The sequence below is a fragment of the Sprattus sprattus genome (assembly GCF_963457725.1).
Source record: "Sprattus sprattus genome assembly, chromosome: 5".
In the NCBI taxonomy this organism is placed as follows: Eukaryota; Metazoa; Chordata; class Actinopteri; order Clupeiformes; family Clupeidae; genus Sprattus; species Sprattus sprattus.
The window spans coordinates 18,868,774-18,893,791 of record NC_137924.1 but is presented as its reverse complement, the minus strand read 5'-3'; the positions used below and the strand labels follow the sequence as shown (position 1 = coordinate 18,893,791).

The 25,018-nt window shown below is 42.4% G+C and overlaps 1 protein-coding gene across 9 annotated transcripts in view; it reads right to left on the bottom strand.

Annotated features, from left to right (window-relative positions):
- ttn.2 (titin, tandem duplicate 2) overlaps nt 1–25,018 on the bottom strand; it is a 167,591-nt gene that overhangs the window by 57,814 nt on the left and 84,759 nt on the right. For all 9 annotated transcript variants that reach the window (XM_080839079.1, XM_080839080.1, XM_080839082.1 and 6 more), the window contains 58 exons: nt 24,820–24,959; nt 24,346–24,472; nt 23,395–23,537; nt 21,642–21,765; nt 20,497–20,763; nt 20,307–20,404; nt 20,040–20,208; nt 19,686–19,952; nt 19,269–19,535; nt 18,818–19,096; nt 18,316–18,724; nt 18,063–18,187; nt 17,689–17,955; nt 17,323–17,592; nt 16,924–17,223; nt 16,519–16,821; nt 16,217–16,404; nt 15,979–16,093; nt 15,602–15,886; nt 15,341–15,492; nt 15,083–15,230; nt 14,784–14,961; nt 14,490–14,611; nt 14,113–14,400; nt 13,715–14,011; nt 13,429–13,615; nt 13,213–13,328; nt 12,712–13,011; nt 12,282–12,581; nt 12,085–12,190; nt 11,781–11,977; nt 11,263–11,574; nt 10,838–11,116; nt 10,419–10,718; nt 10,029–10,331; nt 9,091–9,684; nt 8,623–8,925; nt 8,207–8,506; nt 7,808–8,104; nt 7,384–7,668; nt 6,953–7,246; nt 6,537–6,836; nt 6,011–6,433; nt 5,691–5,920; nt 5,031–5,460; nt 4,517–4,825; nt 4,238–4,419; nt 4,001–4,130; nt 3,609–3,908; nt 3,173–3,490; nt 2,768–3,064; nt 2,347–2,646; nt 1,947–2,261; nt 1,583–1,836; nt 1,320–1,470; nt 937–1,218; nt 543–845; nt 41–343 (listed from right to left, as the gene is read on the bottom strand). In XM_080839079.1, coding sequence (XP_080695205.1) covers nt 41–343; nt 543–845; nt 937–1,218; nt 1,320–1,470; nt 1,583–1,836; nt 1,947–2,261; nt 2,347–2,646; nt 2,768–3,064; nt 3,173–3,490; nt 3,609–3,908; nt 4,001–4,130; nt 4,238–4,419; nt 4,517–4,825; nt 5,031–5,460; nt 5,691–5,920; nt 6,011–6,433; nt 6,537–6,836; nt 6,953–7,246; nt 7,384–7,668; nt 7,808–8,104; nt 8,207–8,506; nt 8,623–8,925; nt 9,091–9,684; nt 10,029–10,331; nt 10,419–10,718; nt 10,838–11,116; nt 11,263–11,574; nt 11,781–11,977; nt 12,085–12,190; nt 12,282–12,581; nt 12,712–13,011; nt 13,213–13,328; nt 13,429–13,615; nt 13,715–14,011; nt 14,113–14,400; nt 14,490–14,611; nt 14,784–14,961; nt 15,083–15,230; nt 15,341–15,492; nt 15,602–15,886; nt 15,979–16,093; nt 16,217–16,404; nt 16,519–16,821; nt 16,924–17,223; nt 17,323–17,592; nt 17,689–17,955; nt 18,063–18,187; nt 18,316–18,724; nt 18,818–19,096; nt 19,269–19,535; nt 19,686–19,952; nt 20,040–20,208; nt 20,307–20,404; nt 20,497–20,763; nt 21,642–21,765; nt 23,395–23,537; nt 24,346–24,472; nt 24,820–24,959 — 14,628 coding nt within the window. The remainder of the gene's footprint in view (nt 1–40; nt 344–542; nt 846–936; nt 1,219–1,319; nt 1,471–1,582; nt 1,837–1,946; nt 2,262–2,346; nt 2,647–2,767; nt 3,065–3,172; nt 3,491–3,608; nt 3,909–4,000; nt 4,131–4,237; nt 4,420–4,516; nt 4,826–5,030; nt 5,461–5,690; nt 5,921–6,010; nt 6,434–6,536; nt 6,837–6,952; nt 7,247–7,383; nt 7,669–7,807; nt 8,105–8,206; nt 8,507–8,622; nt 8,926–9,090; nt 9,685–10,028; nt 10,332–10,418; nt 10,719–10,837; nt 11,117–11,262; nt 11,575–11,780; nt 11,978–12,084; nt 12,191–12,281; nt 12,582–12,711; nt 13,012–13,212; nt 13,329–13,428; nt 13,616–13,714; nt 14,012–14,112; nt 14,401–14,489; nt 14,612–14,783; nt 14,962–15,082; nt 15,231–15,340; nt 15,493–15,601; nt 15,887–15,978; nt 16,094–16,216; nt 16,405–16,518; nt 16,822–16,923; nt 17,224–17,322; nt 17,593–17,688; nt 17,956–18,062; nt 18,188–18,315; nt 18,725–18,817; nt 19,097–19,268; nt 19,536–19,685; nt 19,953–20,039; nt 20,209–20,306; nt 20,405–20,496; nt 20,764–21,641; nt 21,766–23,394; nt 23,538–24,345; nt 24,473–24,819; nt 24,960–25,018) is intronic.

The following is a 25,018-nucleotide window of genomic DNA, read 5'->3' as shown; positions in this document are numbered from 1 at the left end:
ATGCTTGCTTTATCCTATTATAAAATAAAGAAGCACTTACCAAGTTCATCTTTGCAAGTTACTGGTTTCGTGCTGAAAGAGGGCTTGCCCTGACCAACTGCATTCACAGCACTGACACGGAACTCATAAGAGGAGTTATTTTTAAGACCCTCATATGTAAATTTCCTTTCCAACAACGCGTCTTCAGAGATGCGGGTAAAATTGTCCTTTCCGATCAGACGAGCCTCAAGAACGTAACTTGTGATATCTGTGCCACCATTATACTTTGGTGGTTTCCATGCTACACTGATTTTGTCTTTCCTGACAGCTGTAATGTGCAGATCTTCTGGACGTTCAGGAAGAGCTATAAAACATCAATTTAAAAGCATGAGATATATGCTGCCTTTACTATCGTGCAAAGTGCAAATGGATTGTGAATGACTAATCCATATGGTACTGAATTTTATGATTTTTTAAATAAAATAGATTTGGACTAATAAATCCATAACAAACATTCTTCATTCATGTTTTGTGGCATTGATATTACTGGGAATGTCACTTACAGATTGGATCCTTGACTGTCACTTCTTTTGCTGTGTCAATGAAAGGACCTCTTCCAATGATGTTTTCAGCTGCAATTCTGAAGAAGTATCCCTTTCCGTCAATCAGACCCTGTACCACAGCATTGTTTCTGGTGACAGTGTATGAAACTGTGGTATAGCCTCTGCGGTCAGACTCTCTCTTCTCAATGACGTAGTTGGTGATCGCTGAGCCACCATCATCTTCAGGTGTGTACCAGGTCAACTTGCATGAATCATTTGTGAGATTCTCACCAGAGAAGGGCTCACCCACAGGGCCAGGAACATCTAAGGGAAAAAACAATGTTTCTCACATAATGCTAGTCCCCATAGGTTATGTGGAATAGTGAATAGTCTGCAAAAATATTGAAAGACTTACCCAAGACCTCAACAATGACAGCCTTCCTTCTCTCTCCTCCTTCGTTTTTGGCAGTTAGCGTGTAGATACCTTGATGGTGTCTCCTGCATCCCTTGATTACCAAAGCTGAGCTGATAGCAGTTGTTTCCACAGCAGCCTCTTTGGGCAAAGGCGCATCATCCCTGTTCCAGATTATCTCTGGGGCGGGTTTCCCTGATACATAGGCCAAGATACGGATAACCCCTCCGGCATGGACAACAATCTTCTCCTTTACAGTGGCGTCCAGATCCACCTCAGGGGCAACTGGAAAGAAAAGTTCAAATTAAATAAAAAATTGGAGGATGTTTGGAAAAGAGAAAGGAGACCGCAAACACATGATTGGGTGGGTAATTGCCAATACTTACTTGTTCTGTCCTTGACTTCAATTACTTCCTCGACATCACCAGGTTCGCCAACACCAGCAGCATTCACTGCTCTCACCCTGAATCTGTAGAGTCCATTTTCCTTCAGTCCAGGAACAACAAACTTGGTACCTCTGATTTCCTTATCTTTAGCCTTGGGAGAAGAAGAGGAAGGAAGTCGATTAGCCAGTGGTTGCAAACTCAAATCAGTTTTATAGTAATATGCACTGAGTAACTAAATAGATAGCGAGATATATCAACATTACCTTCTCCCATTCTTCCGGTTTTTCTTCCTGTCCTTCCTCTTCGTCTTCCTCTCCTTCCTCTCCTTCCTCTTTGGGTTCCTTTACTTCCACTTTGGGTTCCTTTACTTCCTCTTTGGGTTCCTTTCCTTCCTCTTTGTACTCAACAAAGTATCCAGTGATCTTAGAACCACCATCCACAAGTGGTGGAATCCATTCAAGGTCAACAGTTGACTTTGTGCAGTCTGTAACCTTGGGAGTAGGTGGTCCAGGAGGAGCTGAAAATTAGAAATGTATCATAAATAAAAATACACAATGGTAAATGAAAAAGTGACAAAACCAAATTAAACAAAAGTATAAAACAACAGACGATCAAATCATGACATACCTATGGGGTCTCTTGACATCACTGGATCTGATGGGACACTTGGCGGTCCACATCCAGCAGCATTGATGGCAGTGACACGGAACTGGTAAATTGCCCCCTCCTGGAGTCCAGTGACATCGTCAGTTTGTCCAAAAGGCATGACTCTAATAGGGTCACGGTTGACTTTAGTCCAGCGCTTGCCTGTTGTCTCCTTGCGTTCCAGCCAGTATCCTGTGACTGGGGACCCACCATCGTATTCAGGCTGCTCCCATTCGACTGTCAATGACTCAACGGATACATCTGTGACAGTAGGCTTCTCACATTGGCCAGGAACAGCTGGGAAGAGAAATAATTCACAAAGAGGTTAAGACAAATCATAACATGAAATCCGGAAAAAAACGGTTTTAAAAATGTTACATACTGAAAAGATTTCTGGCTTTCTCAGGTTCACTGTAGAGTGGTGGTCCGACTCCAAATTTGTTCTGAGCCATGATGCGGAACTCATATTCAGTGCCCTCTGTGAGTCTTTGCACTGTGTAAGCACATTCTTTGGGATCACTGGAGACGTGCACATAGGTCTTCCTGTTGTCCTCACGCTTCTCAACAACATAGTTTGTGATCTTTGAGCCACCATCATCTGTAGGTGGTTGCCAAGTCATTGAAATCCTCTCAGCAAAGACTTCTCCAATCGTGATTGGTCCAATGGGTATTCCAGGTCGGCCTGAGATTGTGTGGATATGGCACGGTATTGTTACACATACAAAATACATACTCTGCTTTTGAATACAGTGGCTGTATAATGATATGCTTGTATAATTTGAAATATTCAAACAATACATTACCTAGTACAGTTAGTTTGAGGTCCTTGGATACCTTGCCAATACTGTTGGTGGCAGTGAGTGTGTACACAGCACTGTCATCTCTCTTACTCTGTTGAATCAGTAGAGTGCATTTTTCATTCCCAACGATTTTGTTGACGTGCTTATCATACTGCACAAGGGCCTTTTCCTCGGGCTTGTCCAAAGGAGCCTTCTGCCAAACAAGAGAGGGGAATGGGCAGCCCTGAACTTTGGCTACGATGTTGACATTCAAGCCTTCAGCACCCTCAATGGCCTCCTTGAGTTCAATAGTTGGAGCACCTGAAATTACAAACAATAATGAATAATTTTAGAGGTAAGTGGTCTGCAAATGTAAGTATACTGAAATTATAGTAAGCAGTATTCTATAAAATCCTACAGACAACGTACATGTTTGGTCTTTGATCACAATGGGTCCAGCTGTGCCGGATGGTCTGCTAGGACCAGCCTCGTTCACAGCCTTGACACGGAATTCATACTCTCCACCATTTTTGAGCTCTTCAACAATGAAGATGGTCTCTTCCACCTCACGCTTGTTGCACTGTTTCCAGGTTTCTTTCGTTGGGCCACTGGTGTCCCAGCTCAGGCGCTCGATGATGTAGTGCTTCACTGGAGCACCGCCATCGTTCTTGGGGGGCTTCCAGGTCAAGGTCACAGTGTCCTTGGTGACAAGATTGATCTTCACATTTATTGGAGGATCAGGAATATCTTAAAAGAAAATCATGAGGAATAGTGAATTAAAATATTGCCAATGGTTAATTAAGCAGCATTCTAATTACATACACATACATAGTTAATATTTATGTATGTTAATGATGTCACTCACAAATAGGATCTCTGGCCCTGATAGGCTCCTTGGTCTCTGTTAATGGTCCCATGCCAAGGCGATTTTCAGCACGAACGCGGAAGAAGTAGTCACTTCCTTCAACAAGGTTAGGCACAACAAAGGCCTGGCTGCAACAAGCTTGATGGACTATGGTCCAAGCCTTTCCAGTGACAGCCTTCTTCTCAATGAAGTAGCTCTTGATTCTCTCGCCACCATCATTGTCAGGCAGCTTCCAGATGAGTCTGCATGTGGCTCTAGTGATGTCTGTCACTCTGAGCTCCTTTGGAGGGCCAGGCACATCTGACAACATATGACATTAAATATCAGTGCTGTGTTCCTGCTTAAAGATCATGATATTTATGTGTGTGGTAGGAGATGCTAACATTACTTACCAAGCACGATCACCATAACATTGATATGTTTTGTTCCAGACTTGTTCTTCGCTGTGATCGTGTATCTGCCAGAATGGCTCCTCAGACTCACAGGAATTGTGATCACAGAGGTAGTGTCAGTGGATTCAACCTAAGGACAGGTTAAATCGTTTGAGTAAGAATTTGATGTTAATTTCAAATGTATTACAGTACTCTGATACAGTGCACCTGAAGTCAAAGCAGTTTTTATGAGCATACCTGGGCCGCTACAGGCACTGTATGAAGGCGATTCTTCTTTTCTGTCTTAGCTGGTCCAATAAACTCCCACGTAACCTTGGGTACAGGGCGACCGGTGATTCTAGCAGGGATTTTGATCATAGAACCAGCCCGAATGGACAACATGTCATGTGCAATAATATCCACCCAGATCTTTGGTCCCTCTGTGTAAGAAAAGCAAATCAAATTTTCATATTTAATTAAAAAATCTTAAAAAAGCAAATTCTGTATTTTACCCGCTACTAGTAGTTCAAATGTTACCTTGAATATCCTCAATAAGAACATCAGTAGTTTGGGGGCTAGGCAGTGATTCTCCAATGTCATTCACGGCAACGATTCTGAACTTGTACTTTTTCAGTTCTCTGAGATTTGGCACAGTGAACTCTGTGGTTGGATGCAGATCCTCTGGCTCATTCACACGGATCCAGTTGGAGGTACCCTCATCCTGAATCTCAATGAAGTAGCCTTTAATGGGGCTTCCACCATCCTTAGCTGGTGGAACCCACGAAAGGGTGACACTGCGCCTGGTCTTGTCTGCGATTTCTGGCGCTGCTGGCATGCCAGGAATAGCTGTAACAAACAAACACAATGTTTCAGAGTTCATATGGGTTACAATAAGTTACATTTCTAGATCATTCTTAATTTCAAAACGACTAATCCCTTTTCACGATTTAACAAATATACATTTTATTTCCTGGATATTATATACTTTGGCCTAAACCTTTCCACATACAAAGTAATACAAAACATGACAAGTGTTACAGAAGCAGCTTACTGATTGGCTCGTCAGCAAAAGCAGATTCGGAAATGGCACTGGGTGGTCCAATTCCAAAAGAATTGCAGGCCATGCAGCGGAACTCATACTCAGTTCCTTCGATGAGACGGGTCGCTTGGAACTCCCAGCCCTTGCTGCCCCTCTTTGAGATGGGGGCTTTGTTCACACGAGACCAGTAAGATGATCCCTTCTCTCTCTTCTCAAGCCAGTAACCAATAATGGTTGAGCCACCGCTGTCCATGGGAGGTGCCCATGTCACCAGCATGGCGACCTTGGAGTGCTCTGCAATTTTGACCTTCATTGGTGGCCCAGGGAGGCCATGGGGATCCTTGATCATTACCTCCTGTGACTCACATGCCTCGCTAATCCCAAACTTGTTCTCAGCTCTGACTCTGAACTGATATGTGCCATTGGTTTCCAAATCCCACACCTAAGAGAGACACAGAAGCATGAGAAATACTCATTCGTATGATGTTTTACGACAAAACATTTTTTTTTTACCCAACCTTTTGTTTAGGGTATTAAAAGCATTTTGAATCATTTTGGCTTCATCTGTCCACATTCAAATGAGGTCTACTACAAGAGCCAAGTATGGTCAAGTATGAAACATATGCAAAAACAAAATATATGCATTTCAACACTGATAGTTGTCATACTGACCCCGTATTTCTTCTCAACAATGGTGTTTGTGACCTTCACCCAGTCTGGCTTAGGAACAGGCTCTCCAGATTCAGTAACTTCATCCTCGTCGATTTCAATGATCTTTTTCTTTTCAATAATGTAATTTGTAAGTTCACTTCCTCCATCATCCAGTGGGGCATCCCAAGTGAGGTGGCAGGACTCTGCCTTGATTTTTGAAATGTCAAGATTTCTTGGAGGCAGTGGGCGATCTGGAAAACCAAAAACCAAAATACTTTTAGACTTCTACAATGCCTTCCAAGGGGAGTCAAATGTTTCACAGGTAAAACAACAAGACATACCCAGCACGAAGACCAGGACATTATGAGTCACGGTTCCAAGGCGATTTGATGCAGACACTGTATAATAGCCCTTATCTTTCCTGGCGATAACAGGAATGCTCAGCTTTGTTGTCGATGTTAGTCTGTTGACTTGCTTTGTTTCAATATCAAAGGTCTTAGGAGGTTGTTCAGCAGGCATAGCAGGAGGTGCTGCAGGAGTCTCAGCAGGAGGTGCTGCAGGAGTCTCAGGAGTTGGTTCAGGTGTCTCAGGAGGTGGTGCAAGAGTATCAGGAGATGGTTCAGAAATCAAAACGTCATCTTTAAACCATTCAATAGTTGGCATTGGAAGGCCTGTCACCTCAGCAGGAATGTCAATGGGTTGCCCCTTCCTAATAGTGATTGTGTCAGCCTTGAAGTGTTTCAACATGGTCAAGGTTGGGGAGACTAGAGAGAAAAACACAACATAAAATCAGTCTCACAAGTACACAAAACATACGATCAATCACCCTAAATAAATACAATAAATATTGGTTGAAATAGAAAATACCTTCATCATCTTGAATGCAAACTGTCATTGTGAAAGACGGTTCGCTGGTACCCATAGCATTGACTGCTTTGGCACGCAATTCATACACGAACATCTCTTCAAGGTCTGGCACTGTCATGAACAGATCTGTGCAGATCTCCTTATTGAAAGGCACGAATTCTGGTTCACCTTGTTTCCTCTTCTCAATAAAGTAGCCAGTGATCGGGCTGCCACCATCATTACGAGGTGGTCTCCAAGTGAGGCTAAGGGATGACTTTGTCCTTTCAGAATAGTGGAACTTCTCAGGAGACGATGGTGGAGCTTGAAAGTAAATGGAATAATGCGTTGAAGCAAACGAATAAACAAGACTATAAACAAGACAAATCTAATTTAAATGTTATAATACCATGCAAAAGAGTAAATATAATTGCCCTTACAGAGGGGATCCACTGCCCGAATAGGACCAAGCTCAACTGGAGGACCACAACCATATTTATTCTTTGCCACGACACGGAATAAGTATTCAGCTCCTTCGATAATGCCCACAATTTCACATTTGGATGAAGGCGTCTCCATAGGCTGCTTCCAAGTGTGTGCCTTAGGTTCCTTTCTTTCAATAATGAAGCTAATAACGTCGCTACCACCGTCATCATCAGGATCACCCCAGTTCAGCATCATCAACTTCCTCGTCACAACAACAGGCTTCAGATCAGTAATAGGCCCAGGAATATCTGTTATAATGTGAAAGAGAAAAACATCAGTTTCTTTTTTCATGTTTCCATTCATCTAGTTGAGTCTCTGTGACATACAGTATATGTGTTGTAAAGGTCCAAACCAGCTTGTCTGAATACAGTAGCAAGGTACTCACCCATAACCTCAACTCTGGTCGATGCTGACTTAATTCCACTGGGGTTTGCTGCGGTGATCTGGTATTTACCAGCATCACTTCTCTGTACCTTCCTAATGATAAGAGTGCTATCCTGACCCACGTCTTCAATTTCCGTACGATCCTTGTCAGGGTCCTTGTCGTCTTTTGTCCATTTAATGCTTGGCTGCGGTCTTCCCAGAACATGGCAAGGCAACCTCAGTGTCTCACCAGCTCTGATAATGACGCCATTCTTAATAGATAGGTCCAGCTCAGGAATTGGAACCTCTGTGGAGGCAAACAAACGTCAGACATGGTTAACTTCCAATTATAATCTACATTTATTTCACTATATACAGTATATACCTAGTGTTAGTGTATTACCAAGTGTAAATTAAGACCTGATTTCAATCCACAGATCATTTACCTGCAGGATTTTTCACAATGACAGCTGCTGTCATTCCAGGTGCTCCCTCTCCCGCTGAATTTATTGCCATCACACGGACAATGTATTTAGCACTCTCTCTGACACCGAAGACAGTGAAGGTACGCTGTTTCCATGGTCTCTCTGTGCTACGGGACCAGTCCTTTGTGCCAGCCACCAACTTGTCAACATGGTATCCCTGGATTTCAGCTCCTCCATTGTCCAGGGGTGGATCCCACTCAACTTCAATGGAGTGGTCAGTTGTGTCCACAATTCTTGGAAATGGTGGACCAGGTGGCACTTAAAGAGATGGAAAAAAAATATTGCTTAATACACTTTTCAAAATTAATAGGGTTTATTTGATATATGTCAACTCAAATATGGTTGCCAATGTATACTTACATATTGGAGCTTGTGCTGTTGTGGGCTCTGATGGGGGACTGAACTTTCCGGGTCCAGCCTGATTCTCAGCAGCAACCCTGAAAATGTATGTGAGGCCCTCCAAAAGGCCTTCGACATTAAGCTCTGTGTCAGGATGCAAGTTGCGATTGACACGTGACCAGCGAGTGCTGTTGATTTCTCTCTTCTCCAGCCAGTATCCCAGGATGGGACTGCCTTTGTCATTGGGTGGTTCCCAGCTGACAAGCATACTGTGAGCTGTAACGTCATCAACTTCTGGCTTTGCAGGTGCCTCTGGTGGATCTATAATTGACATACACATGTGCAGGTTTAAAAGAAAGTACTATGTACAGTAAATGTTGCTGTATTCCTAGGATATCTGGAATGCTCATACAAATGAAGTATTATGGTTTCATTACCGAAAGGATTCTTTGCAATCATAGGTTTGGAGACAGCTGGTCTTCCAGCTCCGAACTTGTTTTCAGCAGTCACACGGAAAATGTACTCTCTGCCTTCGAGCAGTTTTGTCACTGGATATTTGCATCCTATCAAGGTTGATGTGACGGTTGTCCATCCGAGATCAACCTTAGAGTTGTCTTTCTTCTCCAGGGTGTAGTTCAGGATTTCACTGCCACCATCATCAATAGGTGGGTCCCACTTGCAGAGGACGGAGCTCTTTCTGACCGTCTCAAATCTGAAGTTAACGGGAGCCCCTGGTGTGTCTGTAAATTGTGTAACACAATTGTAAAGACATCTTTTCAAAAAAGCAGTCATACATAATACTTTTAGAATTGACTAATAAAAATGTCTTTCAGAGCACTATGTGTGCCATCCAATATAACCCAATAGATACCCAGAGAATAAAGAATAATTAAATAATGTCTTACCGAGAACATTAACCTCGCAGGTTGCAGTGCAAATGCCATGATCATTCTCCACCCTGATAGAGAACACTCCGTAGTCAGTTCTGACTGAGTCTGTGATGATGATGAATGATTCACCCTTCCTAGAGTTGTTGATCGTGAGACGCTCCTGGAGGGATGGGTAATCGGGCTCCTTGGGTGCCTGGACCTCCTCCTCTGGGGCTTTCTCTTCAGCTTCTTTGTCTTTAGCCTCGCTGGCCTCCTTGTCTTTAGGCTCGGCGGCCTCCTTATCTTTGGCCTCGGCGGCTTCTTTGTCTTTAGCCTCTGAAGCTTCCTTGTCCTTTGCCTCCTTCTCTGGGCCCTCCTTGGCTTCAGTGGCATCTTCCTTAGCCTCTTTTGCCTCCTTGGCATCCTTCTCCTTGGGTTCCTTTTCCTTCTTCTTCTGGACAATAGGCTTCTCTTCACGCTTCTTCTCGGGATAAATGGCCTTGTCGTTTCTCATCCAGGTCACCTGTGGGTATGGGGCACCAGAAATGCGGGCATCCAGCCTGATCTCATCGCCTCTCCTGACAAACAGGCCATTCTGAAGACTACCACTGAGGAATACCTTTGGTGATTCTATGAATGAAAAATAGCAAACACCAAGTTTATTTCAAAAGTGCTGTAAAATGTAAGGAAAAGGAGATGAGATGACTTATTGAGCCTGACCGTAAAGTATTTTTACTATTATAGTCATGCTTTAGTCTCTGTGTAACTTTATGTTAGTTAAACAACGTACAAACTCAACTGTAGCAAAAGTCAAAGACACTGTAGTTCATAACACTTACCCAACATAACAGTGTTCAGCTTATGATGTGTGTCTTGAAAATGGTCTAGATTTTTCTATTTAGTGTCATACTATTTAGGCATCCCTAGTGTATTGTATATGACAATTATATTTAACTGGATGAGTTTACACATACCGACAGCATTAGATGCTTTCACCATTGGAGTGCTTCGTGATGGGTCGCTGACTCCGGCCGCATTCTCAGCAGACACACGGAACTGGTATTGCTTTCCTTCATGCAGACCTTTCACAGTGTAGGACAGCACTGGTACAAGGAAGTCATTGCATCGCTCAAACTTCTCTTCGCCTTTCATCATCTTTTCCAGGATGTAACCCATGATCTTACAGCCACCATCATACATGGGTGGCTTCCAGGTCAGAGTAATGGTGTGAGCAGTTGGATTGTGGGTTTCAACATCAAGAGGTGGATCTGGACGCTCTGTAACACATTTAATACAAGCCTGTGTTAGATGTATTCATAAAACTTGTCAGAAAGGCTACTTTAAAATGTTGAGATCTCACTTACGCTTTTGATCCTCAGCAATCACTGGGTTTTTGAGCTCAAGGAACTCTCCACCGCCAATCTTGTTCACTGCCTTGACACGGAAATAGTACTCCCCATTGGGGATCAGGTCCTTCACGGGCCAGGTGACTTTGTTCTCGCCGGACATGACATTCGTATAGGTTCTCCTGCCAGCCTCTCTGCGCTGCAGAACATAGTGAATAATGGGGCTGCCTCCATCATAGCGTGGAGGATCCCAGGATATCTTGCAGGTGTTCTTAGTGATGGCACTGGCAACAATTTCCTTGCACTGCGCAGGAAGACCTTTACAGAGTGGAATTAACATAAATAAATTGGACATGGCACTTGGGAGAAGCTTTGTCACTGTTATAAACTTAAAAAGGCCAAAAATGCCTTTGGAATTATTAGAATTGAATTCTTACCAATGACTTTAACATTGATTGTTCCACTGGCGGTGCCAAGGCTGTTCTCAAGGGTGACCTTATACTGCCCAGCATCTGCATGAAGACAGCTAGGAATCTCCAGATGACAAGCTGTGTATTCAGCCCTGAAGCCGACCCTCTCGTCAGCCTTCATTTCATTGCCGTCTTTGTGCCAGATCACCTTAGGCGATGGTACAGCTCTGAATTTAATGGGAATATGCATGGTCTCGTGCTCCACAACAACCATGTCCTGACTTGCCAATTCCATCGTTGGGATGCCTGTAAGATACAAAAACATATTTTTTCACTGTGCTCAATGCAAAGAGTGGAAAATGAACTGAGAGAACATTTCTTGCAATAGTCAAATAAAGTAATACTAAAAATGAATATAGATTCCAATACCACTAATAAAAAAGTACACTTACAGTCTGCGTCCTTGGCATAGACTTTGTCAGAAATGTCAGAGGGCTCGCTGACACCAACAGAGTTCACGGCACGCACTCTTATGATATACGCCTTTTCAGGAACAATTCCCTCCTCCTTTCCTGCTGTGAACTTCAGCTCCTTGACTTGGCGAGAGTTCACTCTCATCCATTTCTCAGTTCCGGCCTCACAAAGCTCAATGTGATAGCCAGAGACTGGGCATCCTCCATGTCTCTCTGGAGGTTTCCAGGCGAAGGAGATGTGGGTTCTTGTGGCTTCAGTAATTTGCAGTTCCTGAGGAGGAGATGGTGGGCCTGGGGAAGAAAAATTATGGATTTATTGAAACATACCTCAAACCCATTGTTCATTGGGTCGAGGGTCAAAGGTCAGTGTTGCTGTGTTGTGTTGATCCGTGTCGGGTTGTGTTGTGTTGCTGTCTGTCTGTCGACCGAAAACCGGGTACCAGTATTGATGTACTGTTCATGTTACAAATGAACACAGCATACTATATATGACAAACCTGTTGGGTCCTCAATTGTCAGAATCTCAGTTGGTTCACTTGCATGGCCGGCACCAGCCTCATTCTCAGCACGGATTTGGAACTGGACATCGGTTCCCTCAATTACATCGGTAACTCTGTACTTGCAGTCAGGGCCAGATGTCTTTCCAGCCTTCATCCAGCGTGTGCCAAGTTTCTCTTTCTTCTCAATCTGATATCTAAAATGAAAAGTAAAAAAAGATAAGTAAATGATGCGCCGACAAATACTTAGACAGTATTTACAGTGTAATAAAATATTAAAAATAAAAGATCTCATCATAATTACCTCAAGACTGGTCTTCCACCATCATTCTTGGGGGCTTCCCATGTTAAGTCAACATAACGCTTGGACACGTCAGTAACAGCCAAGGCATAAGGAGGTCCAGGAGTAGCTATAACAGCAAAATCATAAAGTATAAGAATACAACCTAAAAGTATAGCTGAAGTGTAACTTATGATGAAAACTTTTCAAGAACATCTTACTGAAAGTATCCTTGGCCAGAACAGAGTCTGCAAGTTCACAGTATCCACTGGGTCCGACTGCGTTCTCAGCGGCCACACGGAACAGGTAGAGGGAGCCCTCATTTAGAGGTGAGACCGTGTACTTGCACTCCTTGACAGTGGTGTCCACAGCCTGCCAGCCTTTGCGCCTGGCATCTCTCTTCTCCACAATGTAGTTGATGATGGGTGAACCACCATCCCTCTCTGGGACTGTCCATTTCAGCTCAGCACTGTTTCTGGTCACATTCAACACTGTAAGCCATCTTGGAGGAGTAGGAGGATCTGCAATAGATTCATTATTTGTTAAAAATGAAGATAAAATATACATCATATTAGCTAGAATGAGCATGTACTGTAATTGTATTTATATAAATGTACTCTGTTATGGAAACTAATTATCTATGCCACTCACTGAGCCTCTCCTTGCACAGCACGGGATCACTTGGTTCACTGGGTTCGCTTTCTCCTGCGGCATTGACGGCTTTAACACGGAAGGAGTACTCCTGCTTCTCCATCAGTCCTGTTAGGTGATGCTCCAAGTTGATAATACCATCGGCAGCACAGATCCATTCAACATTTCCACTCTTGAGGAGCTCAATGATATAGGACTCGATCTTGGCACCGCCATCGTGCTCGGGTTTGGTCCACAGAAGGGAGACTGATGTCTTGGCAGGATCTCTAACAGTAGGCTTACCAGGAGCCCAAGGAGGATCTGAAAAACAGCAGTAACAAAATTGATTGCTAGTAAGCAAGTCTCACAAGATCATTTTATTGTACATAGTCAGAAAATTCAACTCCAGTAATCCAACTGTTATCAGTTAAGTTGTATACAATGACTGGAACATGCAATGGCAGAGGTGTGCATTTGTGAATATATTTTCTGTGTACATTTGAAAATTTAAACCATTTTTACCAATTGGATCCTTAATGAGGATCTGGTCTGTCTCTTTGCTTGGTTTGCCAGGTCCAGCAAGATTTTCAGCCAAGATACGGAACTTGTACTTTTTTCTTGTAGCCAATCCTTTCACTCTGTTTAAGGCATAAACATATTGTTCTGTTAATCATCTCTGATACAAAACAGGGGAGATCCTGCAAAGATGACTTTATTCAAGAGATTCCAAAATTGTACCTGAATGTGGTGTCCCTGATGGGAATCTTGTTGCATCTTATCCATTTGTCAAGATCTGGCTCAAACCTTTCCACCCAGTACCCAGTGATGGGGCTACCGCCATCCTCATCAGGCTCATACCATGCCAGAGTCACAGCATCCTTTGCAATGTCAGAAGACTCGAGCTTGTAGGGAGGGCCAGGAGGATCTGAGGAAAGGAACATGACAAAAATCCATCACCTGGGATACTTACTATTTCAATCTGGGATATTAGTAAGTACATGTACTGTATGTTGGAAATACATACCAAAGGAGTATCTGGCAGTAATTGGGGCATGCTCTTCTGCGGGGCCAACGCCGAACTGATTCTCAGCGTAGACTCTGAACACGTAATTCTTGAAAGCAGTCAGGTTGGTGGCCTTGTATGTGGTCTGTTTAACAGTGGAAGAGAGCTTGTACCAGAGTTCACTCTCTGCTACTTTTCTCTCCACAATGTAATTGGTCACTTTAGAGCCACCATCGTCACGAGGTGGATTCCAAGCCAGGAAGCAAGACTCGTTGGTGATTTCAGAAATGTCAAAGGCAGCAGGGGGCCCGGGCTTGTCTGGAAAAATCATCATGATTTAGTACATTTGCACTATTATACAAGAGTATGTGATGACATGTAGAGCAGCAGTTTTTGTTTAAAAAATCAAAGTCTCAAACCTAGAATGTTAACGTCGACGGTTGCAGTTGCACGACCACTGCTGTTGACAGCTTCAATGATGTAAGTAGCTGTGTCCCCCCTCTTAGTTTTGGCAATGGACACCACAGAGTGGCCTGGTTTGGACTCAACAGTGACATTGTCGTCAGCCGTCAAGACCAGGTCGCCTTTGGTCCATTTTACTTTTGGCTCTGGTTTTCCAGTAATATCAGCGGGCAGGTCAATCTTTGTTCCAGCCTTAGCGGTCAGCCCAGCAAGAAGCTTGGCATCCAGGATAATTTCTGGGGCCTCTGCATACAGACAATACAAGTTTTGTAAGACTCAAGGAATTACATCAAACAATGTCCATACATGGTATCTACACATATATGTTCTTTACCTTTGGGATCTACTGCCAGGATTTCATCAGTAGGCTTGGAAGGTTTGCCAGAACCCAGTTTGTTCAAGGCTCTCACTCGGTAAGCGTACCACTTGCCTTCAACCAGTCCAGTCACTTGAAACCTGAGGAAGATTTAAAAATTAATTAACAAGAACAACAACAAAAAAATATAATAATATAGGTTTTTGCTTTGTGAAGCAACTTTTAATAGGATCAAAATATATTTCTGTTTTTGTTTGTATAGAAGGTTTGAGGATAATGTGATAATATATTAACATGATGTGTTCCACTTACTTCAGCTCAGGAAAGACGTCGCTGCATGGCTCCCACTTGTCGGTTCCACGCTGCATTTTGTCAACCATGTAGCCTCTGATGCCAGTGCCTCCATCATACTTCGGAGGCTCCCAGGTCAAAAAGATGCCTGAGGCAGACTTGTCCCTCCACTTCAGGTTTTCAGGAGCATCGGGAACAGCTAAGATTCAAAGTAATTGGCTTTTAATATCCTAATCCATTCTCACTTCTCACATGTGTTCATGTACTGATACAAGTCTAAGAATGACTTACTACAATTTTTGCTTCTTCTAACCACTTACTTGCTGGTGAAGAGACATTGACTGGTTCATCAATGTAAGCTGGCTCTCCAGGGCCACACTTGTTGCAGGCGGTAACCCTGAACAAATATTCTTTTCCCTCAACGACATCGGTGATGGTGTATTCTTGATCCTGGACACCACTTATGACCTAATAGGTAGAAACAGTCACAACGTTAGTACAGTTTCTACAAGTGTGTTGGAAGCACCGAGGGGCACTGCATCATTTTAATTCAAAGATAATTGTATTTGTATTAATACCTTAACCCAGGTCTTCCTAGAAGCATCACGCTTCTCCACCTGATAGCCAGTCAGCGGACTTCCACCATCATGGTCTGGGGCCTCCCACATGAGGTGCACATGCCTCCTGGTGACCTCTGCCACCTTGAAATCTTTGGGTGCACTTGGAGATGCTGTAAAAAGAACCATCAAACAGATACAGTTATTTTCTTTCCCAGGTATGTTTTAGTTGACCGTAATGAATCTAAATGTATGACTCTTAGGGTGTGCTGTGAACCTTACCAATGACATTAACTTCAATCTCTCCTGAGACAGAGGTCATATCATTCTCCAGAGTCAGAGAATATGTTCCTTTGTCTGGACGAATGCTTGGTGAGACCACCAGCTCAGTGAAGGTACTCTTGGTGACCATAGACACACGCTCCTCTGGAGTGAGCTGCTTTTCGCCAAAGGTCCATGTTGCTTTTGGCTTTGGGTATCCAGAGATGGGCACACGGATTTTGAGAGGGAAGGGAGCAATGATCTCCAAACCATCCTTGAAGGCGCTCAAGTCCAGCGTTGGAGCAACTAAACAAATGAACAGACACATTCTGTTATAACAGCACATTACATACGATTTCATGCTAGAGGTTATTTTTTTATTTTGTCTGGATACGTACAGTGTGGGTCATCTGCCAGAACTGGTCCAATAACATTGGATGGATCAGATAAACCTGCAGCATTTTCAGCAAATACTCTGTAGTTGTACAACTTTCCATATTTTAGACCAGATATCTAAAGGGAGCAAGAAAAAAAATTGTGAAAATCTTCAGGATTGCACATTTTACAATAATTGTTACATTGTTCAACATAATAAATGTATATATTATAAAATATTTTAAATAATTGCAAAATCACCTTGTAGACAAGGTCTGGGCAAAGTCTGGCATTGCATCGCAGCCACTTGTCTGTGCCATCTTCGCATTTCTCAATGATGTATCCGGTGATCATGCTGCCACCATTTCGCAAGGGAGTCTCCCATGTGAGCTGAACATTCTCCTTGGTCTGATCAGCATGGCACAGGTTGAGGGGTTGGCTTGGCCTCTCTGCAAACAACAGAGCTTCGTATGAGTATCAATTGAAATACTTTGTCATTGTATGAGGAATATGTAGTTAACACTGGACTGAAAAAAAATGTAAGGAAGGACAAATTGACATACCAATGGGATCCATGATCTGGACAGGTTTTGTGGCAGCACTTGGCTTGCCGGTTCCAGCCTTGTTCTCGGCTCTGATGCGGAATATGTATTCTTTGTTCTCAATCACATCATTGATGATTGCAGTGCGATCCTGAGGCTTGGTCACCATAACAGCAGACCATGACACAGAAGTGCGGTCGCGGAGCTCAAGGATGTAAGCAGTGATCTCAGAACCTCCGTCAGACACTGGGGTCTGCCAGGTGAGTGTGACGCTGAACTTGGTGACATTAGAGACCTGTACATTCTGTGGTGCATCAGGAACGTCTAGGGGTGCATACAATAACATTGTTTATCTTATACAAGTTCTCATCATGAAGATAAAACTGCATGATAACACATTTAAGAGAAATATTAACATATATTTACCGAATTTGTTTTTGGCTTGAACTGCCTTGTCAGTTTCTACAATCGGCCCACTTCCCAGCCTGTTACGAGCACACACACGGAAGAAGTATTTGGAGTCCTTCTGCAGGCCTGTCACAGTATACTCTGTGCTGTCTGCACGGTCAGTTGCCAGAGTCCATGTCTTGCGCCTGACATCACGTCTCTCAACGACATAGCCGATGATCTTGCTGCCACCATCGCTCTCAGGTTCCTCCCAGACAAGGCTGACTTCTCCATCAGCAGTGTCAGCCACATTGAGGTTCTTCACAGGTCCAGGGATATCTAAAGTAGATACCATAGTATGTAGTTTAATTTCCATACTACCACTAAATCTACTAGTTCACATAACACGATTAAATGAAAATTTGAAATGATGCTTACCGATAACGGTCAGGTTGATGAAGGCCTCTCCTTCGCCATGCTTGTTCTTGATGGTCACCTTGTATCTTCCCTGATCAGACTTTTTCGGATCCTTCAGTCTGTACTCTGTCTTGTCAGCAGATGTGTGAATGTTGTCTTTTGGCAAACTGGTGCTCTCGTAGAACCATTCTGTATCTGCTTTTGGGTAAGCACTGAAGGGAACTCCCATGACGAATGGCTTTCCAGCGTCTGTCACTAGGTCCTGATCCAAAGTCTTGATCTTTGGCACAGCTATGGCCAAACAAGTAAAATAACAATGAATGCATTTTCAACAATGTTTCATATATATTTTTTTATATGAAAGAGGTGTCAGTTATTGCGACTTACCAGCAAGTTCTAGCTTGGCTTTGGCGTCCTTGTTCTTTGCAATAATTCTGTAGCATCCCTGATCACGAGGTCTGATCTCACAAACTTGGAGTCTGTGAATTTTTCCCTCACTCACCATCTGGTATTTGTCTCCCTGGACGATGGTCATGTTGTTCCTCAGCCATTTGACCTCAACTCGATCTTTGTTCAGCTCAACCTCATAGAGTACATCTGAGCCAGGGGGCTCAAATACATCTTGAGGTGGTCTGACAATCTCAACAGGGATCTCTGTATAGGTGCATGAGTAAGGAGTGGTTATGATGAGCACATAGATGCGGATTATTTATGTATAATATTTAATTATCTGTTACACTATTTCTGTTTTAAAGACTTACCCTCAACAAAGAGTCTAGCCCTGGATTTTCTGTCTTCCACACCACAGGCATATTCACATTCATCATCTGGTCTGCATTCTTTGATGCGAAGTCGGCAAATCTTGCCCTCTTTCTCGATTTTATATCTTGGAAAAATAAAATATTCCAAATTGTTATATTATCTTTGTTGTTACATGAAATCAAACATAGTAGCAAGCATGACACAAGCGTTAACCCCCCCCCCCATCACCCCACCACTACCCGAAATGCTTACCTGGGTCCTTCTCTGATTTCACGTCCATTTCTGTACCATTTCACCTCAGCCTTTTCCTTGGTCAGTTTACAAGTAAACTCAGCGTCTTCAAACTCTGTGATGGTTTGATCTGAGAGTTGAGTGCCAAAGTCAGTGGGTGCCTCACTGATGATCAGCTCAGCGGAGGCCTTATTATCTCCAGCGACGACAGAGTACTCTCCCTCATCCTTGAGGTTGCAGTCTTTGATCGTCAGGGTGTGTTTGTCTTTGTCCACTCTGTACACAATGCGCTTGCTGAAGGTGATCTCCTGACCACCCTTCATCCACTTCAGTGTCGCATTTGGTCTGTTCACCTTACATGTGAAGACAATTGTCTTCTTCTCCTGTGTTTCACAGTCCTCAATAGGTATAATGATTGTCAGGTCCTCCTCTGTAGAAAGACAAGAGTCAATACTTTCCCCAAAAAATATTACCAATACATATTATATAAACAAAACAAAGCATCACTATAGCCAATCCTTACCTTGTACTGTGAGCTTGGCAGAACACTTGGCCTGTTCCCCACGACTGTTTGTCACCATGATGGTGTAATTGCCATCGTCTGACTTCTGGGCGTCTTTGATTCTCAGTGAAAACACGTTATCTTTCTGGGTCATTATGAACTTGCCGCTTTCAAACATTGTCTCGTCATTTTTAAGCCATTTCGCTTTGGCTTCTTCAGTATTCACCTCACAGTTCAGAACAGTCTCCTGTCCCTCACCTGCTTTGGTGTCTTTGATTGGCGTAATTATCCTTAGTTTTTCTGCAAGAAATGTATTATATATTTAAAGCCTATCAGTTGGAGGGGTAAAGTATATTCATATACTATATGTTACTATGAATGATACTATATTTTGTGATTGTTTATTCACGATTATCATCATATCAGTTGTATCATTTGTCATTTTATAGCATGCAAGGCACATGTAACCTACCGATAACTGTCAGATCAGCAGATGCTTTGACATTGCCAATGAGCGCTTTGTAGCCACCTTCGTCCTTTCGTTCACAGTTCTTGACAACAAGAACTCGTTTTTTGCCTTCAGAGACAATTCCGTATTTGTCATCAGATGTAAGTTCCTTGTCACCTTTGAACCATTTCACCTCAAAAGTGTCTTTGGAGACTGAGCACACAAACTCGGCCTTCAGTCCCTCAACAACCTCCTGGTTCTGAGGCCTGGCGATAAACTCAGCGGCCAGTTCTGGACAAGAACAAACATAAGTGATTTAGTAATGAAATAGATCACATGAAAAAATCAGTATGTCTTGGACATCCACTGTCGGTTCCACCGACATTCTAAAGATTTATACCAGCAGAAGAGTATGATTAACAATATTTGTGTAAAAATTACCATTTATCTTCAGGTTGCCTGACGTTTTTGTATTTGGTAGTTTACAGTGGTACTCCCCCACATCCTTCATGTGAAGATCCTGAATAATGAGGATCCTCTTCCGGCCATCCTGGATGCACTCGTATTTGACTCCCTCCTGCAGTTCCTCGTCACCCTTGTACCAAGTGACCTCTGCACTGGCCTTGGATACTTCGCAGATCATTTTTACACTGTCTGTTTCAGTTCCTTCAACGTTGGATAGATTCTTTGAGAACCTCGACTCCTCCTCTGTGGGGATGATTTATTACAGGGATCAGTTGTGCATTTCACACACCATTTGTTAAACAAGCGTAAATTACTTTTAAGAGGACTCACCAACAACAGTCAGCATGCCGGAGGACTTGGAGGTCTTTGCGTCACATTCGTATTCAGCTTCATCATCAAATACGGCCTTGTTAATGACCAGAATACGCTTTACACCTTTGGCAATGAGTTCATACTTTTTGCCTTTACGGATCTCGCTGCCATCTCTTAACCAGCGGACCTATGAAAAATGAAATCAGAGGTTTTGCTAATTGTAATATTATTAACAGTACTGGGCAAAGACGGCCTTTCAGCAGCTTGCTTAAGACGGTAGCATACCTTTGCATTTTCTCTGGATACTTCGCATTCAAACTGTGCGGTTTCCTTCTCTTTGACCTCAACATCATGGAGCGGCTTAGAGAACTCAACATGTGGAGCTGTAAACACAAGGATGTAGTGTTAATGGTGAGTAACCGCCTAATTTTTAGTGTATGAAAGGATTTATTTCGTGTTTTGATTTGAGACTTACGTTCAACGTTCAGGAAAGCTGAAGTCTTGAAATGTTTGGCATCACAGGTATACATTTTTGAATCATCAAGTGTGCAATCGTGAATAAGGAGTTTTCTTTTACGGCCATCCACAACCATTTCATACTTTTTGGTTTTGCGGATCTCCTTTCCATCTCCGTACCATGTGACCTCTGCATTTTCCCTGGAGACTTCACACTCTAGAGTGGCAGTGGCCTCTTCCTCAACTGTCTGGTCCTCCAGAGGTTTGCTGAACTCAACTGGTGGCTCTGGACAGGCACAGGAGTCAAACATTAGTGCAGCCCTTTTTTCTTTGTATGGGACCATGCATGGCAATCAATAAGAAACCTTAACTTAACATAACATTTTAAACATACCTATCCCTAAACGTTCATGGCAACATGACATGTACTTTCTAACAATCTACAAACAGCCTAATTGAGCTTTGTATACGTAAACATTTTAATTTGTAATGGTACAGTCCATGATTCTGATCACACAACCAACGGATTACTCCTCACGGTCATCTAGCTGTTCATGCAGTGTTTGTGCTCAATAAACTCTAGTGTCCTGGCCCTGTAAATGGGCAGCGAACATAGCGGCTCGGACCAAGCCTCAATTAATCCCTGCCAATTAACGCGTTGTAATTTGATTGGCTGTTTAGCTAAAATAAACAACCTTTTACGAAACCTTTAAATTAACCTTTAAATTAACTTACAAGTATCATTAACACAGTGAAACACATCACAATTAATGCTTTATATGAAAATGATGCCGATGTTCATATAGAGTGAACTTTGCACAGTTTTATCACACGTTGAATTTGTCGAGTGTATTTACTGTGATGTAAAACTAACTTGCTTACACGCAAAATTATTTTTTTTTAAGGTAAAAAAATTAGTACAACCGAAACATCACATTTTAATGCAAAGCCATTTTCACCTCAGGTTCTCAATAAACCTTATTCAATAATGACAGTGCTAAAAACAAGAGTACATGGTCTACATAAGTAAATGGTGGAGTGAAGTTCCATGTGGCAACAGTTACTTCTATTCATTTCTACGATAGAAATATCCTCAGAATTTAACGAATAGAATATTCCTGCCCACTTTGCTCTGTGCAATACAAACACAAAATTGCAGCCTACCATTCACTTTGAGGTTGGCTTGTGTCTGGAAGTCCTTAGCAGTGAGTTTTACTTCCCCGGCCTCTGTCAGCTTAACATCCCTAATGGTCAGCGTATGCGTTTTCCCTTCTGCCCTGGTGACCACCTGTGCAAATCAAACGCATTGATAAATCAAAGGCTCCAGCTCCGCTGTCAGCTGGGCAGAGAGAGAGAGAGAGCGAGAGTGGGGGCTATTTCCTCCCAGCAACAGACATAAGCAGCTGATGGCCAGAAACAGAGCCGGAACAGTGCTGAGTTTCACACCTCTGCCTGCTGCCTACATTAGGCATGGACTGGTTGCTTAACACATAGTAAAATGTTAGGCAACATGCTTCCTCTCAAATGTATACTTATATTTATACTTATGTGTGCTCCAAACAACAAATTAATGTAGACTAGCACTCATGACTTAAATGCATTAATTCTTAATACAATACATTTCGGGAGGTTGATGTTATTCTCGAACATGAATAAAAGTACATTTTCTGGGAAAAAAAACCACAAAAGTAATGTGACAGAATAATGTAATATGGAAATTCATTACTTAAGGAATGGTGGCAGTGGTTCACAGTTATAGAAGTATATTGACATACGTATGTCTGACATTTCCTTCAGTATCATGTATCATGGCACCTGCCATGTTTAGTATTCAACATGTTGTTTTATTACAACCTCACTTTATGTCATAGAGGCCTTATGTACAATGACCTCAAGAAATTAAATGTACTCATCGTGAAAGTACATTCAGTAAGACGTTCTTAACCCTAAACCTACCACTAATCTTCACCCTAAATCTACATGTTTGGTAACAACATGCACTTAAACAACAAGTTCACTGTAATAATGAATTCTGAACTAGGGATTGATAACAGCAAAATTCAACCCAGTTTAACTTTCAGGTCATCTTTCATTTGTAGATTATGAATGCCAAGCTGTCATGTTCACAAGGCAGCGTATGGTATTTTAACAAGGCCTCAATCTAAGATCCCACCCCCTCTGCTCAAATTTGAATCTGATTGAATCAAACACAGAAGGACATCAACAAAAACAAACAAACATTGCGCATTCTCATGGCAAATCATGACAAAATAACAACACATATAAATCACACAAATAATACTGCACAAAAACCAGCAAAATAAGTCTGAAGACTGTTCTTTTACTCAACAGATTGCAAAAAACCTGTACGCAACAATTTCACACAGCTTGCAACACTTCTAAACCACAGTATATCTGTCAAATTGGAGCTCCAGCCACCTGCCATTAGACGTACACACTTGAAGCAGTTAAAAATAACCAGAGGAACGCTTGCAGAGCAGAATAGCCCTCTGCGTTATCTCAAAACCCGGATCAAATGCTCAACTGGAATCCTGATCTTCACAGGTCCTTATATGCAGAAAGCCTGTAAGTGATTTATGCAAGGAAAAACTAAATAATAAGTGGGTAAACTGTAAAATTAGCATTTGTTTGATCATGTTAAGTTGTTTAAAAGAACCCTAGCTTGCTCATGACATTAAAAAACAACAACGTTGAGAGTACATGCAAGTATCCTATGCACCTGCTCAGACAGAGGGGATGATGTCAATCTTTAATTGAAACTAAACACAATTCACATAATCACAGATTTAATAAAAAATAAAAAGCTGTCAAAATGATTTCTAAAACCACAAGTCAGTATCCAAATGATCACTGATCTTGCACCACATGCCTGTAGCAGTATAAACTTTGAACTTACTCTGTCGCTTGGTTCCAACTTAGTACCCCCGAGGAACCATTCCACAGCTATTCCCTCGTAGGAGAGCTCGCAGTCAAAGGTGGCAGTCTCCCCAGCAGTGACTGTAACATCCTTCATAGGCCTCATTAGGCCTACAACTCGTGCTTTGGATTGAGGAGAAGACATTGTTAGTCGTCCCCAAATCCCAAGAGACACCAGTAAATCCTTAACTGCAAATCCACATTTCGCTGTCCGGCTGACAACAGGCCACTGCTCTGGAGCACGTAAACCTCTAGGACAACTGGGGATTCTGCCGCAAGGGGACTTGTCATTGGGGGGCCTCCTTCATTTGCATATTGAGTTTCCTTAAGATGTATATGGTCAGCAAAAAAAACGGTGGTGGGGGGAGAAAAGTTGAAGCTCTGCCAATCACTGCCTGGGCCAGGCTAGATAAGGCATGTAGCTTCTAAAATAGCCACAACACCGGATTGGCCGTGGACCAACCCCCTGCCAAGTTACCCAGGTTGGCAATCTGTTGCCGTCAATCAATCCTCTGGTATTTTCCAAGAAAAGGAGAATGTCGGGTTGGTGTTACTCAATTTAAGAAAATGCCGACCTCATGGGGATGACTTAACTTTCATAACACAGCCCGTCCATGTTTTGTAAGGGAGATATTTTGCAACAAAATGTAAGGTCAGCTAGGGTATTTTGGAAATTAAAAGCATGTACATTCCCCTAATAAACCCCTCATAAAAGAAGGATTCAACACCTACTTGAAATGGAAACCCATTTGGCAGAGTACTGTCTGATTTAATACCAGGCACTATCAAGCTATTTATTTAATAACACTACCTTGCTTATTAAAAGGAAGTGTTAGTATTGCAACTGTCATTGAATTGTCATTTATGGTGACAGAGTTAATCCCTTGTTATTACACAGAGTGTGTTTCAATGTGTGTTATGTGATTCTCACCTTTAACTCTAAGTTGGGCATCTGACTTGGCGTTTGCAGCCTGGAAGTCGACTCCTCCAGCCATATCCTTGCGCACATTGTAGAGGATAAGCATGTGCTTGGTGCCCTCTTCCTTAATCTCAACATCCTAAAGGTGAAATGGGATACTTAAGTTGATCTCTATATGGCTAAATTGCAGAGTCATTTTAATTACACATTATGGATTTTTCCCCAATGTGAACTTTGCTCTAACCGAAGCATTGCAAGCAATATCAGAAAAAGTAAGATGTTTTAGGTTACCAGAGGACAAATATATACATTAACAGCCCACTTGCCAGGTTTAACAAACTAAAAATATATGCATTCTAAAATTAATTTACACAGATGCCAGTGATTGGCCAATATACATGTTTCATAGAAAATAATATTTCTGTGACCAACATGCCTAAATGTTCACACATTGTCAATTTTTATAATGTTGCAAGAAACCCTTACAGCAGTCGGGTGAAGGACATCATCCTTGAGCTTCCAGTTACCATGAACATCTTCTTCAGAGATTTCAATCTCAAAACGGGCAGTTTCTGTCTCTGTTACCTCAACACTGTACAGGGGGCGTACAATCTTGATGTCACGCTCTATAAAGAAAAGGGCATTCCGAGAAAGACATTAGTCAGGTCATTATAACGCACTGTAT